Raw genomic sequence first — 27,646 nt, forward strand, 5'->3', positions numbered from 1 at the left:
TGTAATGTGCTCTAGTTTTCTGACACACATACTGTTCAATTAATTGGGCCACGGAGTTCCCACCCATGGCCCACCTTCTCTCGTCAATAGAATGCTCACTTTTTGGGAAAGTGGGGAAGGGAGTCGGAAAAAGCTAAAAAGTTGAACATTTTGTCGAAAATCAACACTTGTGACAAAATCTGCGACTTTTCTACACCAGAAAAGTTATGTAAGTAAATGACCCCCCTATGTGCCTATAGCTGAACTGGCATCTGACTATTATATGAGATAATACTGGTTTTCATGTGGCTCCTACAGATCATTTGCTGTTTGGATATTATTAGATAATGTAGCTGTGGGCGTAGTGTGCTAGTATTTTATTTATTTTTTGCCTTCTTTATGTTTTTCCAAATTAGCTACTGAAGTTGAGAAGATATATTGAGAACGACATTTAACGGGATTATGTCAGCATAGCATTTATTTTCATAGTGCTCGCTTTCTGTGTCATCGATAAGCCTGCATTGCTGAGCGTTCGCAGTCAAGCATCAGTCATCGTGCAAATGTAAATCAATTGTTTGGACATACATGAAACATCTCAATAAGCTTCTGTGTCTGCAAGTTTCAGACACTCGCTGCACAAGCTCTACTTGCTGCTGGTCCTGCTTAGAGACAGTTTAGGTGGAGCGCATGCACAGTGAGCGCCTGCTGTGGTTCCACCGCAGGGAATGCAGCCATGTGATCTGAATCTTATTCATGGACCAACAGAGAGGGCCACCTTAATTGGGATAGAAATAGAATTGCCTTGTAGGTGTTAAAATTAATCAAATTGTAATATACAGTGTTCTACTGCTTAAACCTAAAAGCAGTAGTAGCACAACCCCTTTTAAAGGCAGCCTGTCTGCAATTTTGACCATACTATACGGCTGACACCACTAGGTAGTTGCTGGAAAGAGCTGGGCAAACATTATCATCAGGAGTAGTTTGAATAGGACGTTTTATTCTGCCCCTGTAAGAAAAAAAAAAAAGCCTCAAAACTGTCTTCATAAAGCAAGTGGCTTAAATGAGATGTTAATACTGATGACTTATCCTCTGGATAGGTCTTCAGTATCTGATCGGTGGAGGTCCAACACCCAGGACCCCCGCTGTTCGAGAAGGCAGTGGCGCTCGCAGTAGTGCCGCGGCCTTCCAGCTGTTTACGCTACTCTAGGCCAGTGACGACACGTTAATCGATCACGTGGCCTAGGAGCAGCTCAGCTCTATAGAAGTTAGTGGGGCAGAGTGTGGTACCAAGCACAGCTCCTATGTACGGAACATTACGACCCTTTTCTTCTTTTTTTTTTTTTTTTTTTTTGAGAGGGTTTAATATGGATTAGCAGTACTGTGTCTTATGTGTGTCTGCAATTAGATTTGAATATTCACTTTCCCTATTGGTAATAGGTCATTTTTTTTAAGTTTTTTATTTTGAAGACTTATTTATCTATGTACAGTGTGACAATGGAGGCTAAAATCTGTAATATTAAAGATTTTCCACCTCCTTAGTTTTATAGAAAGGAAAAACTGCTCTGTAATTGGACTGCCAGTTGGCAAAAGTGAAACGATATTGCAGAGGTTTGCCCATCTCTGTTACTTATGAGAACTGGCACATGTGTATATCAGGTCATGACAGCCGTCCATGAACAGGGCACAGTTTACGAGGGACATTTGTTTATTTAGCTGCATTAGGCTACTTTCACACTAGCGCTTGATCGGATCCGTTCTGAACGGATCCGATCATATTAATGCAGACGGAGGCTCCGTTCAGTACGGATCCGTCTGCATTAATAACTTAGAAAATTTTCTAAGTGCGCAAGATGCCTGAGCGGATCCGTTCAGACTTTCAATGTAAAGTCAATGGGGGACGGATCCGCTTGAAGATTAAGCCATATGGTGTCATCTTCAAGCGGATCCGTTCCCATTGACTTACATTGTAAGTCTGAACGGATCCGCTCGCCTGTGCACGACCAGGCGGACAGCTGAACGCTGCAAGCAGCGTTCAGCTGTCCGCCTGTCCGTGCGGAGGCGAGTGGAGGCTGAACGCCGCCAGACTGATGCAGTCTGAGCGGATCCACTCCATTCAGACTGCATCAGGGCTGGACGGAGGTGTTCAGGTCCGCTCGTGAGCTCCTTCAAACGGAGCTCACGAGCGGACCGACGAACGCTAGTGTGAAACTAGCCTTATAATGTTCTTTATGCGTGACCAAACGACTGACCCGTTCTTCACCAAATTTGGCACACAGGTACTTTTTCCATAACAACCCAGCCATTTTTCTTCACTGCTGTAGGTCAGCTTTAGGCTAGGGCTACAGGATGACAATAAGTCACACGACACACAGGGCACAATTACGCTGCTACATGCATCCATCTTGGGTGGATTTTTTGCGACTGTCGCAACATGTCACATCCCGCAGTGCGACACCATAGCCAATCATTATAAAAAATGTTTAGACAAAATGTCGCGCGGCACATGACGTCGTGTAGCCGTAGCATTAAAGGGGCAGGGCTCTGTGGAGGTCACTGTTAAAGGGGCGGGCGCTGGGGAGGTCACTGTTAAAGGGGTGGGCGCTGGGGAGGTCACTGTTAAAGGGGCGGGCGCTGTGGAGGTCACTGTTAAAGGGGCGGGCGCTGTGGAGGTCACTGTTAAAGGGGCGGGCGCTGTGGAGGTCACTGTTAAAGGGGCGGGCGCTGTGGAGGTCACTGTCAAGGGAGTAGGGTGCTGTGAAGGTCACTGTCAAGGGAGTAGGGTGCTGTGAAGGTCACTGTCAAGGGAGTAGGGTGCTGTGAAGGTCAACGTTAAGGGGATGGGCTGCTGTGGAGGTCCCTTTTTAAAGTGGCGGGGCACTGGTGGGGTCAGTGTTAACGGGGCAGGGTGCTGTAGAGGTCACTGTTATGGGGGATACTGTCGATAATTGTCGATTTTTATATTTTAACGACGCACAAACATTAAATGAAATAGATTAAATATACCCGTGCGAAGCCGGGTCCTTCTGCTAGTGTTTTATAAAAGTGGTCGCTTTCTAATCGGGCAGACTGATTTCTGCATTTTGATGGCAATCTGTTCCAGAATAACTGTTAATGCCTCCGATTTTAGCTCATTGCTGTAACGACATGATAAGTACAGTGCTCTTAAAGAAAGTGCTGACTCCATGGCAACCAATCTGAACAGGTACCCACAGCCAGAGATGGCAGAGCCATTAGATGAGCGGTTTTCAGTCCTACACCCACCTGTCTACTTATTTTTCATGGTAGCTAATCTAACCAAGGCCATGTGCAAGGGGGCGATGAATTTATTGCGTTCGGTGTAAATTGTATCTCAGATCTGGTATAATGCAGAGAAACTTGAGTTAACCGTTTGACATTGAGGTTTTTTTTGTCTACACTTTACGAAAATAAGGAATACGAGGAGTATATTTTGCATATTGTGATATTCAGCATATTAAAATGGTTTTCTGAGGTATTTTAACTGATGGCCTATCCTTTGGATAGGTCATCAGTGTCTGATCGGTGGGGATCTGACACCTGGGATCCCCGACGATCAACTGCTTGAGAAGGCACCGATGCTCGCGGTAGCGGCCTTCTCGCAGCTTTGCCTAGGCCATGTGATGTCACGTTCTTCAGTCACATGGCCTAGGGTCAGCTCAGTCTCATAGAAGTGAATGAGGCTGAGCTGCAATACCAAGTACAGCCACTATACAGTGTACGGCACTGTGCTTGGTGAGCTGAAAGAAGGCCACTGCGAGTGCCTGTGCCTTCTCAAACAGCTGATCTGTGGCGGTCCAAGGTGTCAGACCCCCACCAATTAAATACCGATGACCTATCCAGAAAATAGGTCATCACTTTAAAAAATCTCAGAAAACCCTTTTAATCACCTAACTGTTTTGCCTGAGCTCAGCTCAGGCTGTGGGAAAAGGACTTAACTGTTCTGCTGGAGCTGGGCTCGGGCAGAAGTGGAAAGGGGGGCTGCTTTAGCTGCTGATATCTCCTGATTGGTTGCAGCTAGAAGCCGGCATTCTAGGCTTGCATACAAGAACAAAATGACAGCATTAGCCCAAGATAAGCAGGAGATATCACTGTTAGAAATCTAGTTGGGAATAAATGTGGTAAAACCTGCTAATGCTTTCACTTTACGGTAAGTTACATTGACTGCATCCTTATTTCGAACAGTGATATCTTCCCGTGTAGCGAAGATAATGCTGTTTTGGTATTGTTTGAAAGCTTGGAATGCCAGCTTTCAAACAATACAAAGCCCATATATCTAGCTCCTACCAATCCAGAGCTATGAGCAGATAAAACAGCTGCACCCCCCCCCCCCTCTCTTTCAGTCTGGGAGAGGAGGGGGAGCACTTGCAGCGCTGACAGCCTGCAGAAGGAAAGGAAAAATACAAAATGTATAGAAATGTGGTATTATCATCATTGCACTGACCCACATAATAAAGTTATGTTATTTATACCACACAGTGAATACCATAAATTCTACAAAATAATGTTAAAATTGCTGTTTTTTTATCTTTCTCCCTGAAAATAAAATAAAAGCTATCTACTACACTATATATACACCCTAAAATGGTTCCTTGAAAAAACCTACAGCTAATCCCGCAAAATAAAGAGAGCATTTATAAGAATAAATTTAAAAGTTATGACTGCTGGGACACAAAGGGGGAAAATATTATTGGTTCTTAAGGCTAAAATTAATTGTCACTAAAAATGCAATAGTGTCCGCTGAGTTGTGCGCCAACAAGATTTACTTCAGACACCTGTTAAAAACCTCCAGTAAAAAAGTTACATTTTTGGGAGGGTTTTTCCAATTTTAATGTGACTAAGGGTACTTTCACACTTGCGTTATTCTTTTCCGGCATTAAGTTCCGGCATTTTGAGTTCATCTCCGTCCAAAATTCCGGAACACTTGCCGGATCCGGCCCCGAGTGTCCCGTCAAAATGGATCAGTTTTTGCGGTCTGCGCGTGCTCAGACCGCAAACAAATGTGAAAAAAATAAATGCTGGATAGGTTTTTTTCCGGATGACACGGAGAGACGGATCCGGCAATTCAATGCATTTGTCATTGAACCTGATCCGTCTGACAAATGCCATCAGTTTGCATAAGTTTTGACGGTTCCGGCGAGGTAACTGCCTGCCGGAATCCTCTGCCGCAAGTGTGAAAGTACCCTTAGGAGGTTAACCTCATCCAGGAAAGCATATTTCCAGAGATATGGATTAAAATCCTATTTGGTGTATTTGCCCATTGGCTGCTATGAAATAAAGATGCCAGATATAGTGCATTCCAGGGCAATCTACTGTAAGAAAGAAAAGATGATGGATGAATTGGGATAACTGTGTGCCAGACCTGTATTTGTCAGTTCTCTTAGGACAAGTTATTTTATAATTGCAAATGACAGATTGCTTCTAGAATCCCTTGGCATTAACACGTTCATGTCCCTTTTAGCTACAATGGAGAGTGGGACGCAGCACGTAGAGCACTGGATGATGTTCTATACAGGGCACAGCTGGAACTATTCCCAGAGCCAATACTGGTAAGTGTATGGATTAAGGGATTACTCTTCTCATAGGAACACACGTTTAATCCCTAGTACCATTAGTTCTTCATGCCCCCGACATCTCCATTAGCACCACCAGGTGCCCGATGTTTAAAATTTGCGTATCGTATCCGATAACAATTCTGCAAATTTTCAGCATTGCTTTACTTCCCATCTCAGGTTGCCAATGCAATAAAGGCGTCATTACCACAAGGAGCTATTAAGGGAGCTAAGGAAGGCATTAAGTGTATCCAAGTTGAAATTGCCCCTACGTCATCTAGGATATCTAGGAATGCCGTGACCAGTTTGTCGATACGAGGTCATCGATGGAAGAGGAATGGTGAGACTCTACGTTTCTATATAATTTTTGTTATGCTGTTTTACGGGTTGCTCAGGGTTCACACAAATAATGAGAGATCAATACAAATGTTTTCTTCATGGTATCGGTCAGACCTCTTTACTTTACTGTAGAGAATTAAAATGTCTGTCATACTGCATAAAACCTTTTCGAGCTACCCTTGTTGATGACAGTATGGGATTATTTTCAGTTTAAAGAGTCACTGTACTTTCACACACTTTAATTCCATTTAATAGAGAATGCAGATCTCTAAATCACTTCATTTAAGGAATCTGCCTGCATCCACCTGGAAAAAAAGATGTAAAGTAATGGCTAGGTGTATCGCTTCCACCTAAGTTGCAGTCCACTGCCTGTTATCAGGCTTGATCCGTCCATGGTAATAGACACAGAAGACGGCTCACAGGAAACAGGGGCATGTCAGAGCTAGCTGAGCTCCTGGGCCTGATAAAAGAACTAATTCTACACGGCTTCTGAACATAAAAGGAGCCTCCTGTGTGTCTAAGTTTGATTTATCCCTCCTTATCTCTTCTGTGAGCTATACAGCTGAAAACAAACATACTGGGAATTAAGAGAAATTATATCACAGCAGTACTGTACTGGAAGAAGGGAGATGCCTCCTGCTTCTGGGTGAAATGCATCTAGCTCTGCAGCTGAAACAAGGAATAATGTGGCTGAATTAGGGAAGCTCAAATAGAACTGTTCCTTCAGTTAGGACTGTACAAAGACGCACAGCCATTATGCCAACTTTGTGGGTTTTTTTTTTGTTTTTTTTTTAAAACTCAGGTACGCTTTAAACCATCACAGGAACATTAGCTTTTTTTGACCACCTCTGTTAGATGAAAGTCTGTGTCATTCATGGAGGAGGAGGAAACTGGACTATTCACATATTGCATACAGCGTTGATAGATGCTTCATGTGAAGGAACTGGTCTTTTAGTTGGATTTGATTGGCAGCTTATCGATATATATATGTTAGGGCTGCACGATATGGAAATTTTGTGCGATTGCATTAGGGCCCTAAAAATTGCGATAACGATATGCTATGTGGGGGATCAGTGGAGGACGCACTGTTATGTGGGGGATCAGTGGAGGACGCACTGTTATGTGGGGGATCAGTGGAGGACGCACTGTTATGTGGGGGATCATGTGGAGGACGCACTGTTATGTGGGGGATCTGTGGAGGAGGCACTGTTATGTGGGGGATCTGTGGAGGAGGCACTGTTATGTGGGGGATCTGTGGAGGAGGCACTGTTATGTGGGGGATCTGTGGAGGACGCACACATAGCATCTTATGCTGGTCCCCCTCATGACCCTATGTGTCCCCTTCATGTGTCCTAAACTGTGCACATAGCTGGCTTTGTGTGTAAAGTATTTTACTACTGTGTGAAACAAGCTCTCTCCTATTGATAAAATGGCCAGCCTCTGTACTCACTTTCACAGTACTAAGAATGCACTGCAGCGAGCGGGCCGGAAGCAGAAGCGTTACTAGTGACGTCAGTCACGCGCTGGCCGGCCAGCTTGCTGCCGTTCGACGCAGTGCATTTATCGTGAAAGTGAGTAGAGGCCGGCCATTTTATCAATAGGAGTCGGAGAGAGCTTGTTTCACACAGTAGTAAAATACTTTACACAAAAAGCCAGTTATGTGCGCGGGACCCCTTCATATACAGGTCCTTCTCAAAAAATTAGCATATTGTGATAAAGTTCATTATTTTCTGTAATGTACTGATAAACATTAAACTTTCATATATTTTAGATTCATTACACACCAACTGAAGTAGTTCAAGCCTTTTATTGTTTTAATATTGATGATTTTGGCATACAGCTCATGAAAACCCAAAATTCCTATCTCAAAAAATTAGCATATCATGAAAAGGTTCTCTAAACGAGCTATTAACCTAATCATCTGAATCAACTAATTAACTCTAAACACCTGCAAAAGATTCCTGAGGCTTTTAAAAACTCCCAGCCTGGTTCATTACTCAAAACCGCAATCATGGGTAAGACTGCCGTCCTGACTGCTGTCCAGAAGGCCATCATTGACACCCTCAAGCAAGAGGGTAAGACACAGAAAGAAATTTCTGAATGAATAGGCTGTTCCCAGAGTGCTGTATCAAGGCACCTCAGTGGGAAGTCTGTGGGAAGGAAAAAGTGTGGCAGAAAACGCTGCACAACGAGAAGAGGTGACCGGACCCTGAGGAAGATTGTGGAGAAGGACCGATTCCAGACCTTGGGGGACCTGCGGAAGCAGTGGACTGAGTCTGGAGTAGAAACATCCAGAGCCACCGTGTACAGGCGTGTGCAGGAAATGGGCTACAGGTGCCGCATTCCCTAGGTCAAGCCACTTTTGAACCAGAAACAGTGGCAGAAGCGCCTGACCTGGGCTACAGAGAAGCAGCACTGGACTGTTGCATGTCATTCGGAAATCAAGGTGCCAGAGTCTGGAGGAAGACTGGGGAGAGGGAAATGCCAAAATGCCTGAAGTCCAGTGTCAAGTACCCACAGTCAGTGATGGTCTGGGGTGCCATGTCAGCTGCTGGTGTTGGTCCACTGTGTTTTATCAAGGGCAGGGTCAATGCAGCTAGCTATCAGCACTTTATGCTTCCATCTGCTGAAAACCTTTATGGAGATGAAGATTTCATTTTTCAGCACGACCTGGCACCTGCTCACAGTGCCAAAACCACTGGTAAATGGTTTACTGACCATGGTATTACTGTGCTCAATTGGCCTGCCAACTCTCCTGACCTGAACCCCATAGAGAATCTGTGGGATATTGGGAAGAGAAAGTTGAGAGACGCAAGACCCAAAACTCTGGATGAGCTTAAGGCCGCTATCGAAGCATCCTGGGCCTCCATAACACCTCAGCAGTGCCACAGGCTGATTGCCTCCATGCCACGCCGCATTGAAGCAGTCATTTCTGCAAAAGGATTCCCGACCAAGTATTGAGTGCATAACTGAACATAATTATTTGAAGGTTGACTTTTTTTGTATTAAAAACACTTTTATTTTATTGGTCGGATGAAATATGCTAATTTTTTGAGATAGGAAATTTGGGTTTTCATGAGCTGTATGCCAAAATAATCAATATTAAAACAATAAAAGGCTTGAACTACTTCAGTTGGTGTGTAATGAATCTAAAATATATGAAAGTCTAATGTTTATCAGTACATTACAGAAAATAATGAACTTTATCACAATATGCTAATTTTTTGAGAATGACCTGTATAATCGCGGCATTTTTGGGTCAGCCAAATCGCCATATCGCATTTGGCAATTATCGCGATTCGATTATTTTTTCGATATATCGTGCAGCCCTAATATATCTATATCTGGATCAGTGTGGCTTGGGAAGACTTGAGGATAGTATAGTCTTCAACCAATAACCCTCTGGAGCCATTGTCCATAGCATCCATATTTATATACTTCTCAACATGTTGGATTATCCCTGGTTACTGCTAACAGAAACTACTCCATGTTTTTTCTACACTGCGTTTTACACATTAGACCCATTATCTATAACGCTATACATATCACTTGGAAAACACTTTTCACCACCAGCTGGTCGGGCAGTTGTATTAGCCGTGAAACCTATTTGGAAAAAAGCCATTGCTCATTGCAATTCAATATCTTCATAATGAAACTTCCCTTAGAGATGGCAGATGTTTCTTAGTAATCCTGCTCTGCAAAGAGGTGATGCTGCCACTCCTCTAATAGCCCTAATTTCCAAATATTGGCAACAAATTTATGCTTGAAGCAAAGGTCCAATATAGAGCATTTTGACTTTTCCAAACAAACATTTGACCTTTATTATTGCTACAATCATTGCTGAAAGGGCACCTAAAGCGATTCATTGTGGAAATTCATGTTCCTAAATTTAAATGTAAGCAATGCTTACTGGCTGCAGTCTCCTTTAAATAAGGGGCAGAATAGGGGGACTTGAATTTTTGCAACCCACTACTTCCTGCATGTTACAAAAGCAAGAATGAGTTAGAGAGAAAGATATAGAGATAATAAGATATCTAAAATAAATTCTTGCTAAAATAGAATTATAGGCTGTTTCTATGTTTGTAGAGAGAACTTGCTAGCTACTAAGATCCTGTGATCACAGCAGTATTGGCATTGATTTAGGCAAGCAGTGTTAAAGAGAATCTCTCACCATGAAATGCAATGTGATCTTCAGGCAGCATGCTATAGAGCAGGAGGAGCAAATAAAATATACAGAAAGTCATCAGATCGTTTCACATTTTGTTACGTTGCGGCCAGGGGCGGACGGAGAGCTTAAAGGGACACGGACAGGCCCAATATGAATATTTAGGTATATATATGACAGTACAGGTCTTCTAAAGTGTATTAAAATCATGTAAGTATACCCCCTCAGTAAACTGAAGTTTTATAACCTGGTTGAATCGTCTTCATTCTGCCCAAGGGGCGGCGTTTCATCTCCACTTGCGCCCAGCCAGCCTCGCCCCAACTGCCGTTTTGAACTGGGTGGCGCTTCAAAACGGCAGTTGGGGGCGAGGCTGGCTGGGCGCAAGTGGAGATGAAACGCTACCCCTTGGGCAGAATGAAGACGATTCAACCAGGTTATAAAACTTCAGTTTACTGTATTTATAAGGTGGACAGGGGGTATACTTAGATGATTTTAATACGCTTTAGAAGACCTGTACTGTCATATACACTCAGCTAAAGAATTATTAGGAACACCATACTAATACGGTGTTGGACCCCCTTTTGCCTTCAGAACTGCCTTAATTCTACTTGGCATTGATTCAACAAGGTGCTGATAGCATTCTTTAGAAATGTTGGCCCATATTGATAGGATAGCATCTTGCAGTTGATGGAGATTTGAGGGATGCACATCCAGGGCACGAAGCTCCCGTTCCACCACATCCCAAAGATGCTCTATTGGGTTGAGATCTGGTGACTGTGGGGGCCATTTTAGTACAGTGAACTCATTGTCATGTTCAAGAAACCAATTTGAAATGATTCGAGCTTTGTGACATGGTGCATTATCCCGCTGGAAGTAGCCATCAGAGGATGGGTACATGGTGGTCATGAAGGGATGAACATGGTCAGAAACAATGCTCAGGTAGCCAGTGGCATTTAAACGATGGCCAATTGGCACTAAGAGGCCTAAAGTGTGCCCAGAAAACATCCCCCACACCATTACACCACCACCACCAGCCTGCACAGTGGTAACAAGGCATGATGGATACATGTTCTCATTCCGTTTACGCCAAATTCGGACTCTACCATTTGAATGTCTCAAAAGAAATCGAGACTCATCAGACCAGGCAACATTTTTCCAGTCTTCAACAGTCCAATTTTGGTGAGCTTGTGCAAATTGTAGCCTCTTTTTCCTATTTGTAGCGGAGATGAGTGGTACCCGGTGGGGTCTTCTGCTGTTGTAGCCCATCCGCCTCAAGGTTGTGCGTGTTGTGGCTTCACAAATGCTTTGCTGCATACCTCGGTTGTAACGAGTGGTTATTTCAGTCAACGTTGCTCTTCTGTCAGCTTGAATCAGTCGGCCCATTCTCGTCTGACCTCTAGCATCAACTGGATGTTTTTCCCTTTTCACACCATTCTTTGTAAACCCTAGAAATAGTTGTGCGTGAAAATCCCAGTAACTGAGAAGATTGTGAAATACTCAGACTGGCCCGTCTGGCACCAACAACCATGCCACGCTCAAAATTGCTTAAATCACCTTTCATTCCCATTCTGACATTCAGTTTGGAGTTCAGGAGATTTGTCTTGACCAGGACCACAACCCTACATGCACTGAAGCAACTGCCATGTGATTGGTTGACTAGATAATCGCATTATTGAGAAATAGAACAGGTGTTCCTAATAATTCTTCAGGTGAGTGTATATACCTAAATATTCATATTGGGCCTGTCAGTGTCCCTTTAAAGTGGCCCTGGAAAAAATAAAAAATAAAATCTGAAAGAAGCCCCATGTTGTAGGCGGGGCAGTACAAGTAGACAGGGACAAAAGAAGTAGGCAGGGCCAGCTGGACCATAGAGCAGCACAAAATACCACCCCAGAAGAACCAAATACTACAGTGCAGCATAAAATACTGCCACCCCCTCTGCTATATTCAACTATATCACTGTTCTGAGTGTGGCAATACAGTGTGGCCAGGTATATAGGTACCTGATGCTCCTAGCATTAATTAACAATGCCGAGACAGACCATCGGATCATTATGTTCCTGGCTGACTTTTCATAAAGAATAGATCTGTACTTTGCTCCATTCAGCTTTTCCTCAACCCTGACCAGTTTCTCTGTCCCAGCCACTGAAAAACACCCCCACAGCATGATGCTGCCACCACCATGCTTCACTGTGGGGATGGTATTGGGCAGGTGATGAGCAGTGCCTGGCTTCCTGTAGATATGTCACTCAATCTTCGTTTTATCAGACTAGCGAATCTTTTTTCAATCTAAGGCCTCATGCACACGATATGTATTTTGCCATCTGCAAAAAAGCGGATCTGCAAAAAATACGGATGACATCCGTGTGCTGTCAGTATTTTGCAGAACGGAATAGCTGGCCCCTAATAGAACAGTACTATCCTTGTCTGTAATGCGGAAAATAATAGGACATGTTCTATTTTTGCGGAACGGAAATACGGACATGCAGAAACGGAATGCGCACGAAGTACCTTCCTTTTTTTGTTTTTGTTTTTTGTGGACCTGTTAAAATGAATAGTTCCGCATATGGTCCGCAAAAAAACCAAACGGAACGGACACTGAAAGAAAATACGTTTGTTCATGAGGCCTAAGAGTCCTTTAGGTGCTTTTTTGCAAACTCCAGGTGGGCTTTCTTGTGTCTTACTGAGGAGAAGCTTCTTTCTGGCCACTCTGCTAAAAGGCCCAAATTGGTGGAGTACTGCAGTGATGGTTAATCTTCTGGAAGTTTCTCCCATCTGCACACAGGATCTTTGGTGCTCAAAGAGTGACCATAGAGTTCTTGGTCACCTCTCTTACCAAGGCCCTTCTTCTCAGATTAGTTAGATTGGTGGGGTGGCCAGTTCTAGGAAGAACTTATTCCATTTAAGAATTATGGACACCACTGTGCTCTTGGGAACTTGGGAAATTTTTAGTACCCTTTCCCACATCTGTGCCTCTACACAATCCTGTCTCTGAGCTCTACAGGAAGTTCTTTCCTCCTCATGGCTTGGTTTTTTGCTCTGACATGTATTGTCAGCTGTGAGACCTTATATAGATGGGGTGTGTCTTTCCAAATCATGTCTAATCAACTGAATTTAGCATCGGTGGAGTGGACTCCAGTCAAGGTGTAGAAGCATGATCAAGAGAAATGGGAGGCCTCCAGAGCTAAATTTGAAGTGTCATAGCAAAGGGTCTGAATAGTTATGTCCATGTGAAATTTTAATTTACCATTTTATATTAAATTTGCTAATTGAATTCTCTTTTCACTTTCTCATTATGGGGTATTGAGTGCAGGTCGTTGGGGTAAAACTTGAGAGAGATAGATATATAGATATAGACATATATTATAATATATATATATATATATATATATATATCTATGTCTATATCTATATCTATATATCTATCTATCTATTTATTTATTTTTTAACACAAGGCCGGAACATAACAAAATGTGAAAGTCTGAACACTTTCCAAAAGTATTGCATAGCTTTGTGGTGAAAAGATTCAGTGAAACTTGTAATTTATACATTTAAATAAACCTCTGCTCTTTCTGAACTTAAAACCACCCCCATGCACAACTGTCAGTAACTGACAGCTATCTCTGTATACACACAGAGAATGCCATCAATCACTGACGAGACAGCACCATGTACAACTGAAGTCAGAAAGAACAGAGATTAAAATGTGTAAATTACAACTTTTACTGAATCTTTACCCTCAAAACTATATATCAATCTGCTTGGCTCCTTCTGCTCTGTAACATGCTGCCTGCAGGATGCACTGCATTATGTGGTGGCAGGGCCTCTTTAAAGGGGTTCTCTGGGAATAAATACTTTTTATATAATGTCCGCAGCCAGTTTCCATAAACAGAAGATTCATACTTATCTGCTTCCCACCGTTCCGGTCCTCCATAAGTGGAACATCACCACTGAAGCCGGTTATTGGCTGCAGCGGAGCATGTGACCTTGTCCATGCAGCCCGTTATGTAAACAGTCCGGGGATCAGAACACGGACGTGGGGGACAGGAGCGTCGCGGAGCAGGTAAATATAAATCCTCTATTTATGGAGGCAGGCAGAGGGCAGTAGATGTCTTTATTCCTGGAGAACCCCTTTAAGGGAGAGGGAGTGGCTAGTGTAATTTGAGCTAGCAGGTTAGTGAAGATAGTGACCAGGCTGCAATTCTGTATTTGTAACATTGCAAACAATTATGTCAGTTTCCATAATTAACAGAAAACTAAGAGGTTCCTAGCAGAAATGGCTGAGCTCTTAAGATTAACATGTACTGCTTATGAGGATGTAAGAGCATGGTGACGTTAGTTTGTCACTGGAGGCACTCTTCAACCCCTTCCTATCTCCCCCTCCCCAACACACACACACACATATTAGCAATTTCCATACATATTTCAGCACTGAAATGTCCCTTTTTTCCCTTTAGAAAAGTACACTAAATAAGCCTCCATTTCCCTAGCATTAGTGCGCTCAAGAACGTACAATTGTTTTGAGACTGAAAAGAGCTTTGCGTAACTTCCCTATAACAACCTAATGAGCGTTGTTAAAATTGATCTGTTTCCATTCCCTTCGTGAGCTGCTGTGGAAGATACGCTAATTGCGTGATAATTCAGCAAGTGCGATTTCATTCAGGGAAAATGTTATTGATGTCTGCAATTTGAAAAACCAAATCCCTCCATGAAATGGCTTATTGTCTACATGATGTGCTGGAGGAAGTGGAAATTGTATCTTCCTTTATGATCGGTGATGTTCCAGGCCACAATGTCCTCCTTTCTTAATGCTGCAAAATGGCTAGGAATTTGTAACAAAGCGAACATTGAGCCTACAAGTTCTGCAGGTGGAAATATTTTTATTCCAGCTTAGTGTCTCTATAGAATGTAATGAAGTCATACCGGTATGTTTGTTAATGCTCTAGGTGTAATGGCAACCATCCCCCCCCCCCCCCCCTGTTGCTCTTAGAGGCTCATTTACATATATGAAACCATCATTTTTGCAATGCGTGCACATAAAGAGCTGAAATCTGTGTTAAAAAGTTGCTAACCTAACACATCAGCTAAATCCGCATCGGCTAAAAGGGGGAATAAGCGTGCCAGTTCTTGCGGGTAAGCCAAGACTAAATCCACGGCAGAGCAAGCGGCAAAACTGTTGCAAAAATCCGTCATTTGAACATACCCTAAGGCCCCATTCACAAGTCCGTATTTTTGGTCCGCATCCGCTCCACATTTTTTGCCGATTGGATGAGGGCCCATTGATTTCAATGGGGCCACAAAAAATTCAGAGAGCTAATCAGTCCTGTAAAAAAAGAACATGTCCAGTTCTTGTCCGTTTTGCGTACAAGAATAGGCATCGTTACAATGGGTCTGCAAAAAAACAAATGCAACATGGATGCCATCCGTATTTTTTGCTGATCTGCGTTTTTGCGGACCGCAATACATAAGGTTGTGTGAATTGAGCCTTATTCTGTAGGCTCCATCCATTTGGGGGTTGTCCAAAAGAGCTAATCCGCTTAAATGAATCTTACGTTATAATTGAGGTCCATGAAGCTCCTTATGGATTGTAAAATGGATACGTGAGCAGTCCCCTTCTCCTTCAGATACAGATATAGGCCGCCTTGCCCCATGTTGCCCGATGGTGCTGTTAATATTCATGTGCATCTCTTGTGCTATTGTTTTCTTATTAAGGGTGCATTCGCACAACCGTATGTATTTTGCGGCCCACAAAAAATATGTATGACGTCTGTGCATCCTTTTTTTTGCGGATCCATTGAGACAATGACTATCCTTGTCCGCAAAATCTCTTTCATATGGAACGGACACGGAGATACGGATGCATCCTATCCGCAAAAAGTGCAGATAGGATACGGACCAAAAATATGGTCATGTGAATGGGGCCTAAAGGGGTTATCCCAAAAAAAAGTATATTATTATAGTTAGAATAACTATACTTTGAAGAAAACTTTTGATATGTCACAGTAACCCATCAAAGGTTTTCATGACTGAGACCCCCCACAATCGCTAAAAAGGGGAGACAAAAGAAATCGGCTTGGTGCTGTCACTCCTCGGTGCTGAAGACAGACATGAGATGGCTTCATATCATTTCTACTGAGCCCTCTTTTCAGGAACGAGGAGAGAGCACTGTGAGCATCTCATCACACAGACCCCGCTAACTGATATTTCACTATTGCAAAGTGCAGTTATTGTTAAAATCCAGACCATTATTATTTAAACCCAAAAATTTTTAATCTTGCTAAAAAAAAAAATTGTGATCCCTCGAGATATGACCTCAGGATACAATATTTTCAGCTTACAATGGTCTTTCCTGGGACATCATAAGTTGAAACTAGACTCGACATACAATGCCTCAGACTTGTATCCAACCAATCAACATGAACATTTCTCTGGTAAAACCCCTGTATTGGTCCTTAGCGCCACCTTACAGTACAGTGCGGTACTACATGTCTTGTACCGCCCTCGGTCTGCATCAGGATGAGCTCCTCTTTTGGATGTCGGGGGAGCACATTGTGCTATACAGGACCCTGAACAAGCTCCTGTCCTCATCATAGAGTCATTTACAGCTTCCTGACTGTTACATGTAAGGACTTGCATTATCTGTCTTAGTTATCTGCATATTTTTCTTGTCTTGTGTGCATGTTTTCTTATCTTGGGATGACATTTTGGGGCTGTGGAACTAATTATTATTTTTTTCATAGCGTTATGGACTCTGGTTACAATGGTTTTAACTTACAGTAGTCTTCCTGGAAGTGATTCATATTGTAACTTGAGGGACCACTGTATAGCGGCAGATAGTTCAGGAACTGTTAGAATAGCGCCACCTACTGTTTTTATTAAAAAGCCTTTCAGTGTTTATCATAGTAAGGCCCCTTGCAGACGAGTGTGTGCAGATTAGGTCCAGATGCGTTCAGTGAAAAATCCACGATTTCGCAAGTACGTTCAGTTTTGTCTGCGATCGCGTTCAGTTTTTATCACGCGGGTGCAATGCGATTTAATGCGTTTTTCATGCGCGTGATAAAATTGAATGTTTCCAAACAACATCTCTTAGCAACCATCCGTGAAAATCGCATCCGCACTTGCTTGCGGATGCAATGCAATTTTTATGCAGCCCCATTCACCTCTATGGGGCCAGCGGGGGGGAGGGGAGGGAATCGCAGAATATAGAACATGCTGCGATTTTCACGTAACGATTTTCACGATGCTTGAAAAACATCGCTCATGTACACAGCCCCATTGAAATGAATGGGTCCGGATTCTGTGTGGGTGCAATGCCTTCGCAGCACGCAACGCATTGCACCCACGCGGAATACTTGCTCGTCTGCCAGGGGCCTAAATGTGTCAAGGTGGACAGCCATGCTCAGTCTTGCTTCTCTTTTTAGTGTGCAAGGGATGTCTGGTGCAGGGATTCGGCTGCTTCTTGAGCGGCAGCGTCTTCTCTGCTTCTAAAAGCAGAAGCGTAGTAAACGAGAAGACTGTGTTCAGGTGCTGCAGTCATGCCATGTACTGTGCTGCGAATTTCCCAAAGCACACAAGACATGCCTTGTTTTTTGGGAAATCCCAACAAATCCCACAATGCTACTGCAACGTGTGAACATTTTCCTAGAGAATGAGACCGTTACCGCAAGTATCTCTTCTGAGAAGACGCTGCAGCCTCAGAAGCATCTGGCTAATCAATCCAAGGATCTATCCGCATATCTGAATGAGCAGATACAGAGAGGCGAATTGAGAATTTGTGTCCAGCTTGGAAGAATTACAGAAGTGGACACGGCTTAGGTGGGGTACTGGCTCTCCTTAAAGGGAACCTGTCACCGGGATTTGGGTATATAGCTGAGGACATAGGCTGCTAGATGGCCGCTAGCACATACGCAATACCCAGTCTCCATAGCTCTGTGTGCTTTTATTGTGTAAAAAAAAAAACGATTTGATACATATGCAAATTAACCTGAGATGAGTCAGAGCTTGAAAATATGACTCTTCTCTGGTCACACAAGTAAGATAGGACTCTTATGTTAATTTGCATATGTATCAAATTGTTTTTTTACACAATAAAAGCACACAGCGCTATGGGGACTGGATATTGCGGATGTGCTAGCGGCCATCTAGCAACCCATGTCCTCAGCTCTATACCCAAAGTCCCGGTGACAGGTTCCCTTTAAGGAGACCTGTCTTGTATAGAGAATTACTGGAAGAGCTCAATGGTATGGAGACTTATTGGCAGTGCTCTAAGGGAACTTGATCTTTAAAGAGGACCATCCTGCAACAATATGCAAAGAGGTGACCGCAAGATGGTTTTCGTTCCTTGGGAGAAACCTTATATGCATATTGTTTTCCCATGAAGCATTGACATACCATGGAGCACTGCCAGTAATTCTCCAAAGTTGGTCTCTTAACCCCTTAAGGACTCAGCCCTATTTCACCTTAAGGACTTGGCCATTTTTTGCAAATCTGACCAGTGTCAATTTAAAGGGAACCTGTCACCCAAAAATCGCCTATTAAGCTGTTTACAGTACCTTATAGTGCTGTATAGTCGTTTCCTGATGCACTTTTTGTTAGTTTTGCAGCATGTATGCTCAGTCAGAAATCGATGTTATATTCAGCTGCTGCCCCGTGCTTCAAGTCAGGCTTGAAGTCACGGGGGCAGCGGCCTCGGCGTCTTACATGGCCCTCTCCCCGCCCCCTGCCTCTGTGACTGACAGCCGAAATCCGATTCCGGGACCGCGCTCAACGGCCGCATGCGCAGTAAAGGGCGGCAGGAGCGCGGTCCCGGCTGCCGCGCGTACTATGCGCCGTCTTACTTTCGCCGCACTGCGCATGCGCCCGACATCCTGTATCAAACGCGCCCGCGCCCGGCATCTGCCGCCCTTTACTGCGCATGCGGCCGTTGAGCGCGGTCCCGGAATCGGATTTCGGCTGTCAGTCACAGAGGCAGGGGGCGGGGAGAGGGCCATGTAAGACGCCGAGGCCGCTGCCCCCGTGACTTCAAGCCTGACTTGAAGCACGGGGCAGCAGCTGAATATAACATCGATTTCTGACTGAGCATACATGCTGCAAAACTAACAAAAAGTGCATCAGGAAACGACTATACAGCACTATAAGGTACTGTAAGCAGCTTAATAGGCGATTTTTGGGTGACAGGTTCCCTTTAAGTGCTCATAACTTTAAAACACTTTGACTTACCCAGGCCGTTCTGAGATTGTTTTTTCGTCACATATTGTACTTCATAACACTGCTAAAATTGGGTCAAAAAAGTTAATTTTTTTGCATAAAAAAAATACAATTTTTACCAAAAATTTCGAAAAATTAGCAAATTTCAAAGTTTCAGTTTCTATACTTCTGTAATACATAGTAATACCCCCAAAAATTGTGATGATTTTACATTCCCCATATGACTACTTCATGTTTGTAGCATTTTGGGAATGATATTTTATTTTTTGGGGATGTTACAAGGCTTAGAAGTTTAGAAGCAAATTTTGAAATTTTTCTGAAATCTTCAAAATCCCACTTTTTATAGACCAGTTCAGGTTTGAAGTCATATTGTGGGGCTTAGATAATAGAAACCTCCCAAAAATGACCCCATTCTAGAAACTACACCCCTCAAGGTATTCAAAACTGTTTTTTCAAACTTTATTAACCCTTTAGGTGTTCCACAAGAGTTAATGGCAGATGGAGAAACAATTTCGAAATTTCTATTTTTTGGAAAATTTTCCAATATAATCAATTTTTTCCAGGAGTAAAACAAGGGTTAACTGCCAAACAAAATTTAAAATGGGTTGCCCTGATTCTGTAGTTTGCAGAAACACCCCATATGTGGTCGTAAACTACTGTTTGGCCGAACGGGAGCACATAGAAGGAGGGGAACACCATATGGGTTTTGGAAGGCAGATTTTGCAGGACTGGTTTTGTTTATACCATGTCCCATTTCAAGCCCCCTGTTGCACCCCTAGAATAGAAATTTCAAAAAAGTGACTCCATCTAAGAAAGTACACCCCTCAAGGTATTCAAAACTGGGTTTAGAAACTTTGTTAACCCTTTAGGTGTTCCACAAGAGTTAATGGCAGATGGAGAAACAATTTTGAAATGTCTATTTTTTGGAAAATTTTCCAATATAATCAATTTTTTCCAGGAGTAAAACAAGGGTTAACTGCCAAACAAAACTCAAAATGGGTTCCCCTGATTCTGTTGTTTGCAGAAACACCCCATATGTGGTTGTAAACTACTGTTTGGCTGAACAGGAGCACATAGAAGGAGGGGAACACCATATGGGTTTTGGAAGGCAGATTTTGCAGGACTGGTTTTGTTTATACCATGTCCCATTTGAAGCCCCCTCTTGCACCCCTAGAATAGAAATTTCAAAAAAGTGACTCCATCTAAGAAAGTACACCCCTCAAGGTATTCAAAACTGGGTTTACAAACTTTGTTAACCCTTTAGGTGTTTCACAAGAGTTAATGGCAGATGGAGAAACAATTTTGAAATGTCTATTTTTTGGAAAATTTTCCAATATAATCAATTTTTTCCAGGAGTAAAACAAGGGTTAACTGCCAAACAAAACTCAAAATGGGTTGCCCTGATTCTGTAGTTTGCAGAAACACCCCATATGTGGTTGTAAACTACTGTTTGGCCGAACAGGAGCACATAGAAGGAGGGGAACACCATATGGGTTTTGGAAGGCAGATTTTGCAGGACTGGTTTTGTTTATACCATGTCCCATTTCAAGCCCCCTGTTGCACCCCTAGAATAGAAATTTCAAAAAAGTGACTCCATCTAAGAAAGTACACCCCTCAAGGTATTCAAAACAGGGTTTACAAACTTTGTTAACCCTTTAGGTGTTCCACAAGAGTTAATGGCAGATGGAGAAACAATTTTGAAATTTCTATTTTTTGGAAAATTTTCCAATTTAACCCTTACTTTATTACTGGAAAAAATGGGTTAACAGCCAAACAAAACTCAAAATGAGTTGCCCTGATTCTGTAGTTTGCAGAAACACCCCATATGTGGTCGTAAACTACGGTTTGGCCGAACGGCAGGACATAGAAGAAGGGGAACGGTTTTTGGAAGGCAGATTTTGCTGGACTGGTTTACTTACACCATGTACCCTTTCAAGCCCCCTGATGCACCCCTAGAGTAGAAACTCCATAAAAGTGACCCCATCTAGGAAACTACGGGATAAGGGGGTTGTTGTTTTGGGACTATTTTAGGGGTAAATATGATTTTTGGTTGCTCTATATTACTCTTTTTTGAGGCAATGTAACAAAAAAATTCTAAAATTGTTTCTACATTTGCTATTTAGTTTGTGGAACACCTAAAGGGTTAACATAGTTTGTAAAGTAACTTTTGAATACCTTGAGGGGTGTAGTTTCTTAGATGGGGTCACTTTTTTGGAGTTTCTAGTCTAGGCTACATCAGGGGGGCTTCTAATGGGACATGGTGTCAAAAAAAAAACTGTCCATCAAAATCTGCCTTCCAGAAACCGTATGGAGTTCCCTTCGTTCTATGCCCTGCCGTGCGGCTATATAGCCATTTACGACCACATATGGGGTGTTTCTGCAAACTACAGAATCGGGGCAATAAATATTGAGTTTTGTTTGGCTGTTAACCCTTGCTTTATTACCGGCAAAAAGGATTCAAATGGAAATTTTGCCCAAAAATTGTTGTTTTGGCACCGTTTTTTTTTTTTTTTTTTAACACCGTTCATCCGAGGCGTTTGGTCAAAAGTTATTTTTATAGCGACGACTTTTACGCACGCGACGATGCCCAATATGTATGGCTCTCAGACTTTGGAGACACTAAGCAGGCATCCTAAAACTGCGGCCCACCAGATGTTGTAAAACTGCAATTCCCACCATGCCCTGCTGATGGCTGTAGGTTTTTCTGGGCATGCTGGGAGTTATAGTTTTACAACATCTGGAGGGCCGCAGTTTGAGGATGCCTGCACTAAAACTAATATTTTTTGGGGAAAAAAAAAATGTTTTCGTGTCTCCAAAGGCTGAGAGCCATAGTTTTTTATGTTCTCTAGTGGACTGTTGGGGATTATAAAAATTTAGTACTCCATGGAAGTGTGATACTCCCTGAAGCAATCGATAACGCAGAGGCCCGGATGATCGGGGCACGTGTCGCACTGAGTGGTGGTGTCCTTCCGTATCCCCCTCCTGCGACACACTCTGCACTTTTTTTGGGTTCGTCCCTTCTTTCCAGTATGGGGGACCACACCTGGAAAGTGTTGGCCAGGGACGATCCGGGCGCCTCCAGTTCCCGAGGTACTCCGGCCTGCTCTTTCCCGGTCCGAAAAGATCAGGTCCTTGAGGACTGCCTCATAGAACTGGAGGAATGTCCCTGTGCTGCCAGCGCTTCGGGATAGTACAAAAGAGTTGTACATGGCAACCTGCACCAAGTAGACCGCAACTTTTTTGTACCATGCCCGGGTTTTGCGCATGGCGTTATATGGCGTGAGGACTTGATCAGAGAGATCAACTCCTCCCATATACCGATTGTAGTCGACGATACAATCGGGCTTGAGGACCGTTGCCGTGGTACCTCGCACAGAGACTGGGGTGGTGCCGTTACCGTGGATTGTGGACAGCATAAGGACATCCCTCTTGTCCTTATACCTGACCAGCAACAGGTTTCCACTGGTAAGTGCACGGGTCTCACCCCTGGGGATAGGTACCTGGAGGGGGTAGGCAGGGAGGCCGCGTTGATTTTTCCGCACGGTCCCACAAGCGAACGTGGATCTGGCGGCAAGGGACCTGAACAAGGGAATGCTGGTATAAAAGTTATCCACGTACAAGTGGTAACCCTTATCCAGCAGTGGGTACATAAGGTCCCACACGAGTTTCCCGCTAACACCCAGAGTGGGGGGACATTCTGGGGGTTGAATACGAGAATCTCGCCCCTCGTACACACGAAATTTGTAAGTGTACCCTGAGGTACTCTCACAAATTTTGTATAGCTTCACGCCATACCTCGCCCGCTTTGTGGGAATATATTGGCGGAAACTGAGTCTCCCCTTGAACGCAACGAGAGACTCATCAACCGCGACCTCCCTTCCAGGTACGTAGGCCTGCTGAAATGTGGCCCCAAAGTGATCGATGACCGGCCGTATCTTATACAGCCGGTCATAGGCAGGATCACCTCGGGGTGGACATGCTGCATTATCGGAATAATGCAGACATTTCCGGATGGCCTCAAACCGGGGACGTGTCATGACCATACTGTACAGTGGGGTCTGGTATAGGACGTCCCCACTCCAGTATTGCCTGACACTGGGTTTTTGGACTAGACCCATATGCAGCACGAGGCCCCAAAATGTCCTCATTTCGGCTGCACTGACCGGCGTCCAGCCACCGGGTCTAGACAAAAATGAGCCTGGGTTTTGAGCGACGAACTGTTGGGCGTACAGATTCGTCTGCTCCACCATCAGATTCACCAGTGGGTTACTGAAAAAAAAACTAAAATAGTCTATTTCAGTAAACCCCACTGTGGGAATCTGGATTCCAGGATTGCCAGCAAAATCCGGAATCTCAGGCTCAAAGTCCACTGGGGGACACCAGCTAAGTTCATCGGCAGGGGGCTCCGGTGAACTTATTTGGTGGGCCGGGAAACCAGTACGAACCCCAGGGCGGCTCGTACTAGGGTGGGCCACAGGATCCCTAGCATGTGGGGCCCCTGGCTCCGCCTGGCGGCGTCTCCGCCGCCTTGGTGGCTCATCGTCATCCGATGATGATGAGGAGGATGCGGATGATAAAAGGAATGTGGGGTCATCCTCATCCTCACTGGGGCTCTCAGAGTCGGAGGCAATCTGGGCATATGCCTCCTCGGCCGAGAACACCCGGCGGGCCATGGGTGTGTGTGCGTGTAGGTGTGCGTGTGTGGCAAACTTTATTATATGTGCGTGTGTGTGGGGGCAACGGGTGTTCGCGTACTAAAAAGCAAGAAAAAAAGGGCAAGTGTTAGGAAAAAAAGTTAAAACTTGCTGATCAGCGGTGGGGTGGTGGGGCGCTAACAGTGGGGTGGCGGGCGCTAACAGTGGACGGACGCTAAAAAGTGCCGACCAGTCAGTGCACGCAGAAAAAAAAAAAGGGGGCTGGGGAAGGGGGTGGGGGGCTGGGGAAGGGGGTGGGGGGGCTGGTAGGGGGGGGGCTGGTAGGGGGGGGGGGCAAGTGGCAGGGGGGAGGCTGGGGTCTGATAGATGGATCAAAAAAGTTAGGAATAAAAGTTTTTTTTTTTTCTAACTTTTCCCTTCTTTCCCTGCCTAACGGTGCCTCTCCCTCACTGACCCTAACCTACCTGGGTGGCGATGGGTGCAGGAGGGTGATGGATGGCGATTAGGGGGACACAGGAGCTGGTGCTGGACGATGCTGCCGGGTGCTCGTGCAGAACAGGAAGAGGAGGGGAGAGAGGAGCGCAGGAAGTTTGAATCTCGCGCCTCTCTCCCCTGCACCAATCAGCACCCTGGACAGCAGTGTTCAGCACCAGGGCCAGCACCGCCTCCTCAAATCCTCGGACTGCGATTGGTGGTGTATAATTACGCCACCGATCGCAGTCTTTTTCCGGTTCATCGGGTCACAGGACACCCGAATGGACCGGAAACGCAGAAAACCGCAGGTCTGAATTGACCTGCGGTTTTCTGCGATCGCCGATACGGGGGGGTCAAATGACCCCCCCCTGCGTTGTTACGGGATGCCGGCTGAATGATTTCAGCCGGCATCCCGTTCCGATTAACCCCCGCGGCGCCGGAATACCGATTTAAAGTTAGGACGTACCGGTACGCCCTGCGTCCTTAAGGGGTTAAAGGAGAGCCAGTACCCTACATAAGCTACATCCAAGGCATCACACACAGCCAGCCAGAATCCTACTCCGTACTGATGAGGGACAACCTGAAACAGCTGTCTATGGATGGATATTCGGCTTGGTTATTTTCCCTAGTCATGTCCCAAGGCTTGTCTCACTTCAGGAAGTTAATGCAAGGCACTTACTAATGTATTGTTATCTTCCATATTGCTTCCACTGCTGGCTGGATTCATTTTTCCATCACATTATGCACTGCTCCTTTCCATGGTTACGACCACTATGCAATACAGCAGTGGTGGTCGTGCTTGCACACTATAGGAAAAAGCACCAGCACTAACTTTCTCTACATTATAAATGCCACTTGCTGAAGTGAGACAACCCCCTTAAAGGGGTACTCCCATCTTAGACAATGGGGGCATATCGCTAGGATATGCCCCCATTGTCTGATAGGTGCGGGTCCCACCGCTGGGACCTGCACCTATATCGAGAACGGAGCGGGGAGCTGGAGGAACCCCAGATTTCCCAGGGTCCGTCCACCACCAAGCGCTAATTCACGCCTCTCCCATAGAAGTGAATGGGAGCGTGCCGGGCATGCGCGGCCCATGCTTCCATTAATTTCTATGGGGCAGACGGCAATAGATCGCCTATTTTTGGTGGCCCCATAGAAATGAATGGAGGGCGGCTGCGCATACGCAGTGCGCTCTCCTTCACTTTCGAGGCTCCATTCTCGATCTAGGTGCGGGTCCCATCGATGGGAGAGGCGTGGATTAGCGCTTGGTGGTGGACGGACCCTGGGAAATCTGGGGTTCCTCCAGCTCCCCGCTCCGTTCTCGATATAGGTGCGGGTCCCATCGGTGGGAGAGGTGTGGATTAGCGCTTGGTGGTGGACGGACCCTGGGAAATCTGGGGTTCCTCCAGCTCCCCGCTCCGTTCTCGATATAGGTGCGGGTCCCATCGGTGGGACCCGCACCTATAAGACAATAGGGGCATATCCTAGCGATATACCCCCATTGTCTGAGATGAGAGAACCCCTTTAAGTAATTTTTGTCTTCAGGTGGGAAAGGCCATAAGTATGTTGTTATAATTATGTTTTTCACTAAAAGATAAATGTTAGAAACCATGATGGCTTGTCCTGTTGAGCAGCATCTCAAGGTCAAGCAATGTAATGTGGCGTGGGTTTGGATTATCTTGTTTGGGGGCATAAGAAGGTTGCTAATGTGACCAAATCTAAAACACTGCAGCTGAACAAAATCCCTAGATAAGTTCAGTGGAAGGTTTCCGAGATGAGCTTAATAAAAGATAAGCGTTTCAAAGCTGAGATTTGGTTTGCGTTGAGAAGATTACTAAGTGATTGCAAGCTAGATAAACCTTACAAGTCACAGGCTGTAATGCTGGGAATAGAGCGACTCTTGTCATATCTCCATTAAAAAGAGGCATAGGATTGGTAAAACAGTGCCACCCCTGTCCACAGGTTGTGTGTGGTATTGCAGCTCAGCCTGTTCACATCAATGAAGCTGAGCTGCAATACCTCCCACACTGGGGTGAGGCTGTTCCTGGAATAAAGCAGCCATTTTTGTTTTCTTTTTAATCCAGTGCAGCCCCTTTAACCACATTTACAACGCACAATTAGGGATATTTAGGTCAAGCCTAGAGTCCATCTTTACAGAAACCAAAATTCGATTTTCCAGTTGTGATGTGTGCAGTCTTTTGTCGCCCCCAGTATATAGAACATTAGTATGTGCGTGTAGTTCTCATGTCACGTAAAATGGCAGTTCTGCTGCAGTCTGTAGTCCTTTTAGGTTCTCCTCCGTAGGGTGGTCATATTTACATCTATACAAGTTGACAAGCATTCTGGGAATAGATTTGTAGCTCTGGCTTCTTTTGTCCCTGCCTCTGTGCAGGATTATATTAGCACGGAGTGATGACAGTATTAGAGACGGGTGTATGACTGATGCTCTATCATTACACTGTAATGTGCTGGGTAGAATGTCTGCTCAGGTCCTCGTTCTAAAGTAGAAACAGAAGCTCATTAAAAAAGAACACCGTCTTGTCTCTGAAGGTTCTTCTTCATCCAGGTCATGGTATATCAGTAGTTACATATAAGGGCTCATGCACTCCGTGCGCATTCCGTTTATGTATGTCTGTATTTCCATTCCGCAAAAAATAAGAACATGTCCTATTATTGTACGCATTACTGTTCCGTTCTGCAAAATACGGAATGCACACAGCTTTCATCCGTATTTTTAGCAGATCCGTTTTTTCGCGGACCACAAAATACATAGTCGTGTGCATGAGCCCCTAAGGTTAAGTTCAAGTAAGTGTTCAGCTTTTCCGTTCTCCTGCTCCATTATAGGTCTATTAGGGTTCACTCTGAGGAAGAGGTTTGAAGCTGGAGGACTTTTGTCTCCGCTTCAAAAAGGTTTCCGCTTGGAGGAACATAATGGACACCATTATAGTCTGTGGGCTTAGTTATGTGCCAAATCCATCCTTTCCGTTCTCCTGCAGAAGAACTGGAAAAGCTGAACGCTAATATGAACTCCGAGCAGCTGGACTTGTGTGTGTGTGTGTGTGTGTGTGTGTTTTTTTTTTGTTTTTTTTTTGTTTCCTTTCCTTGAAGACATTTTGGTAGTTGTCTGACTCAGTTTCTTAAAGGGGTTCTGCACCTTCATTTAACTGATGATCTATACTCTGGATAGATCATCAGCTTCTGATCGGCGAGGGTCCGACACCCGGGACCCCCGACGATCAGCTGTTTGAGAAGGCAGC

General features: G+C 44.5%; 1 protein-coding gene across 6 annotated transcripts in view; it reads left to right on the forward strand.

The window, feature by feature from the left end:
- Positions 1 to 27,646, forward strand: part of FAM126A (family with sequence similarity 126 member A) — a 156,529-nt gene that overhangs the window by 120,356 nt on the left and 8,527 nt on the right. For all 6 annotated transcript variants that reach the window (XM_044292999.1, XM_044293001.1, XM_044293005.1 and 3 more), the window contains 2 exons: positions 5,456 to 5,543; positions 5,727 to 5,886. In XM_044292999.1, coding sequence (XP_044148934.1) covers positions 5,456 to 5,543; positions 5,727 to 5,886 — 248 coding nt within the window. The remainder of the gene's footprint in view (positions 1 to 5,455; positions 5,544 to 5,726; positions 5,887 to 27,646) is intronic.

Source organism: Bufo gargarizans, chromosome 5, assembly GCF_014858855.1.
Source record: "Bufo gargarizans isolate SCDJY-AF-19 chromosome 5, ASM1485885v1, whole genome shotgun sequence".
Classification (NCBI taxonomy): Eukaryota; Metazoa; Chordata; class Amphibia; order Anura; family Bufonidae; genus Bufo; species Bufo gargarizans.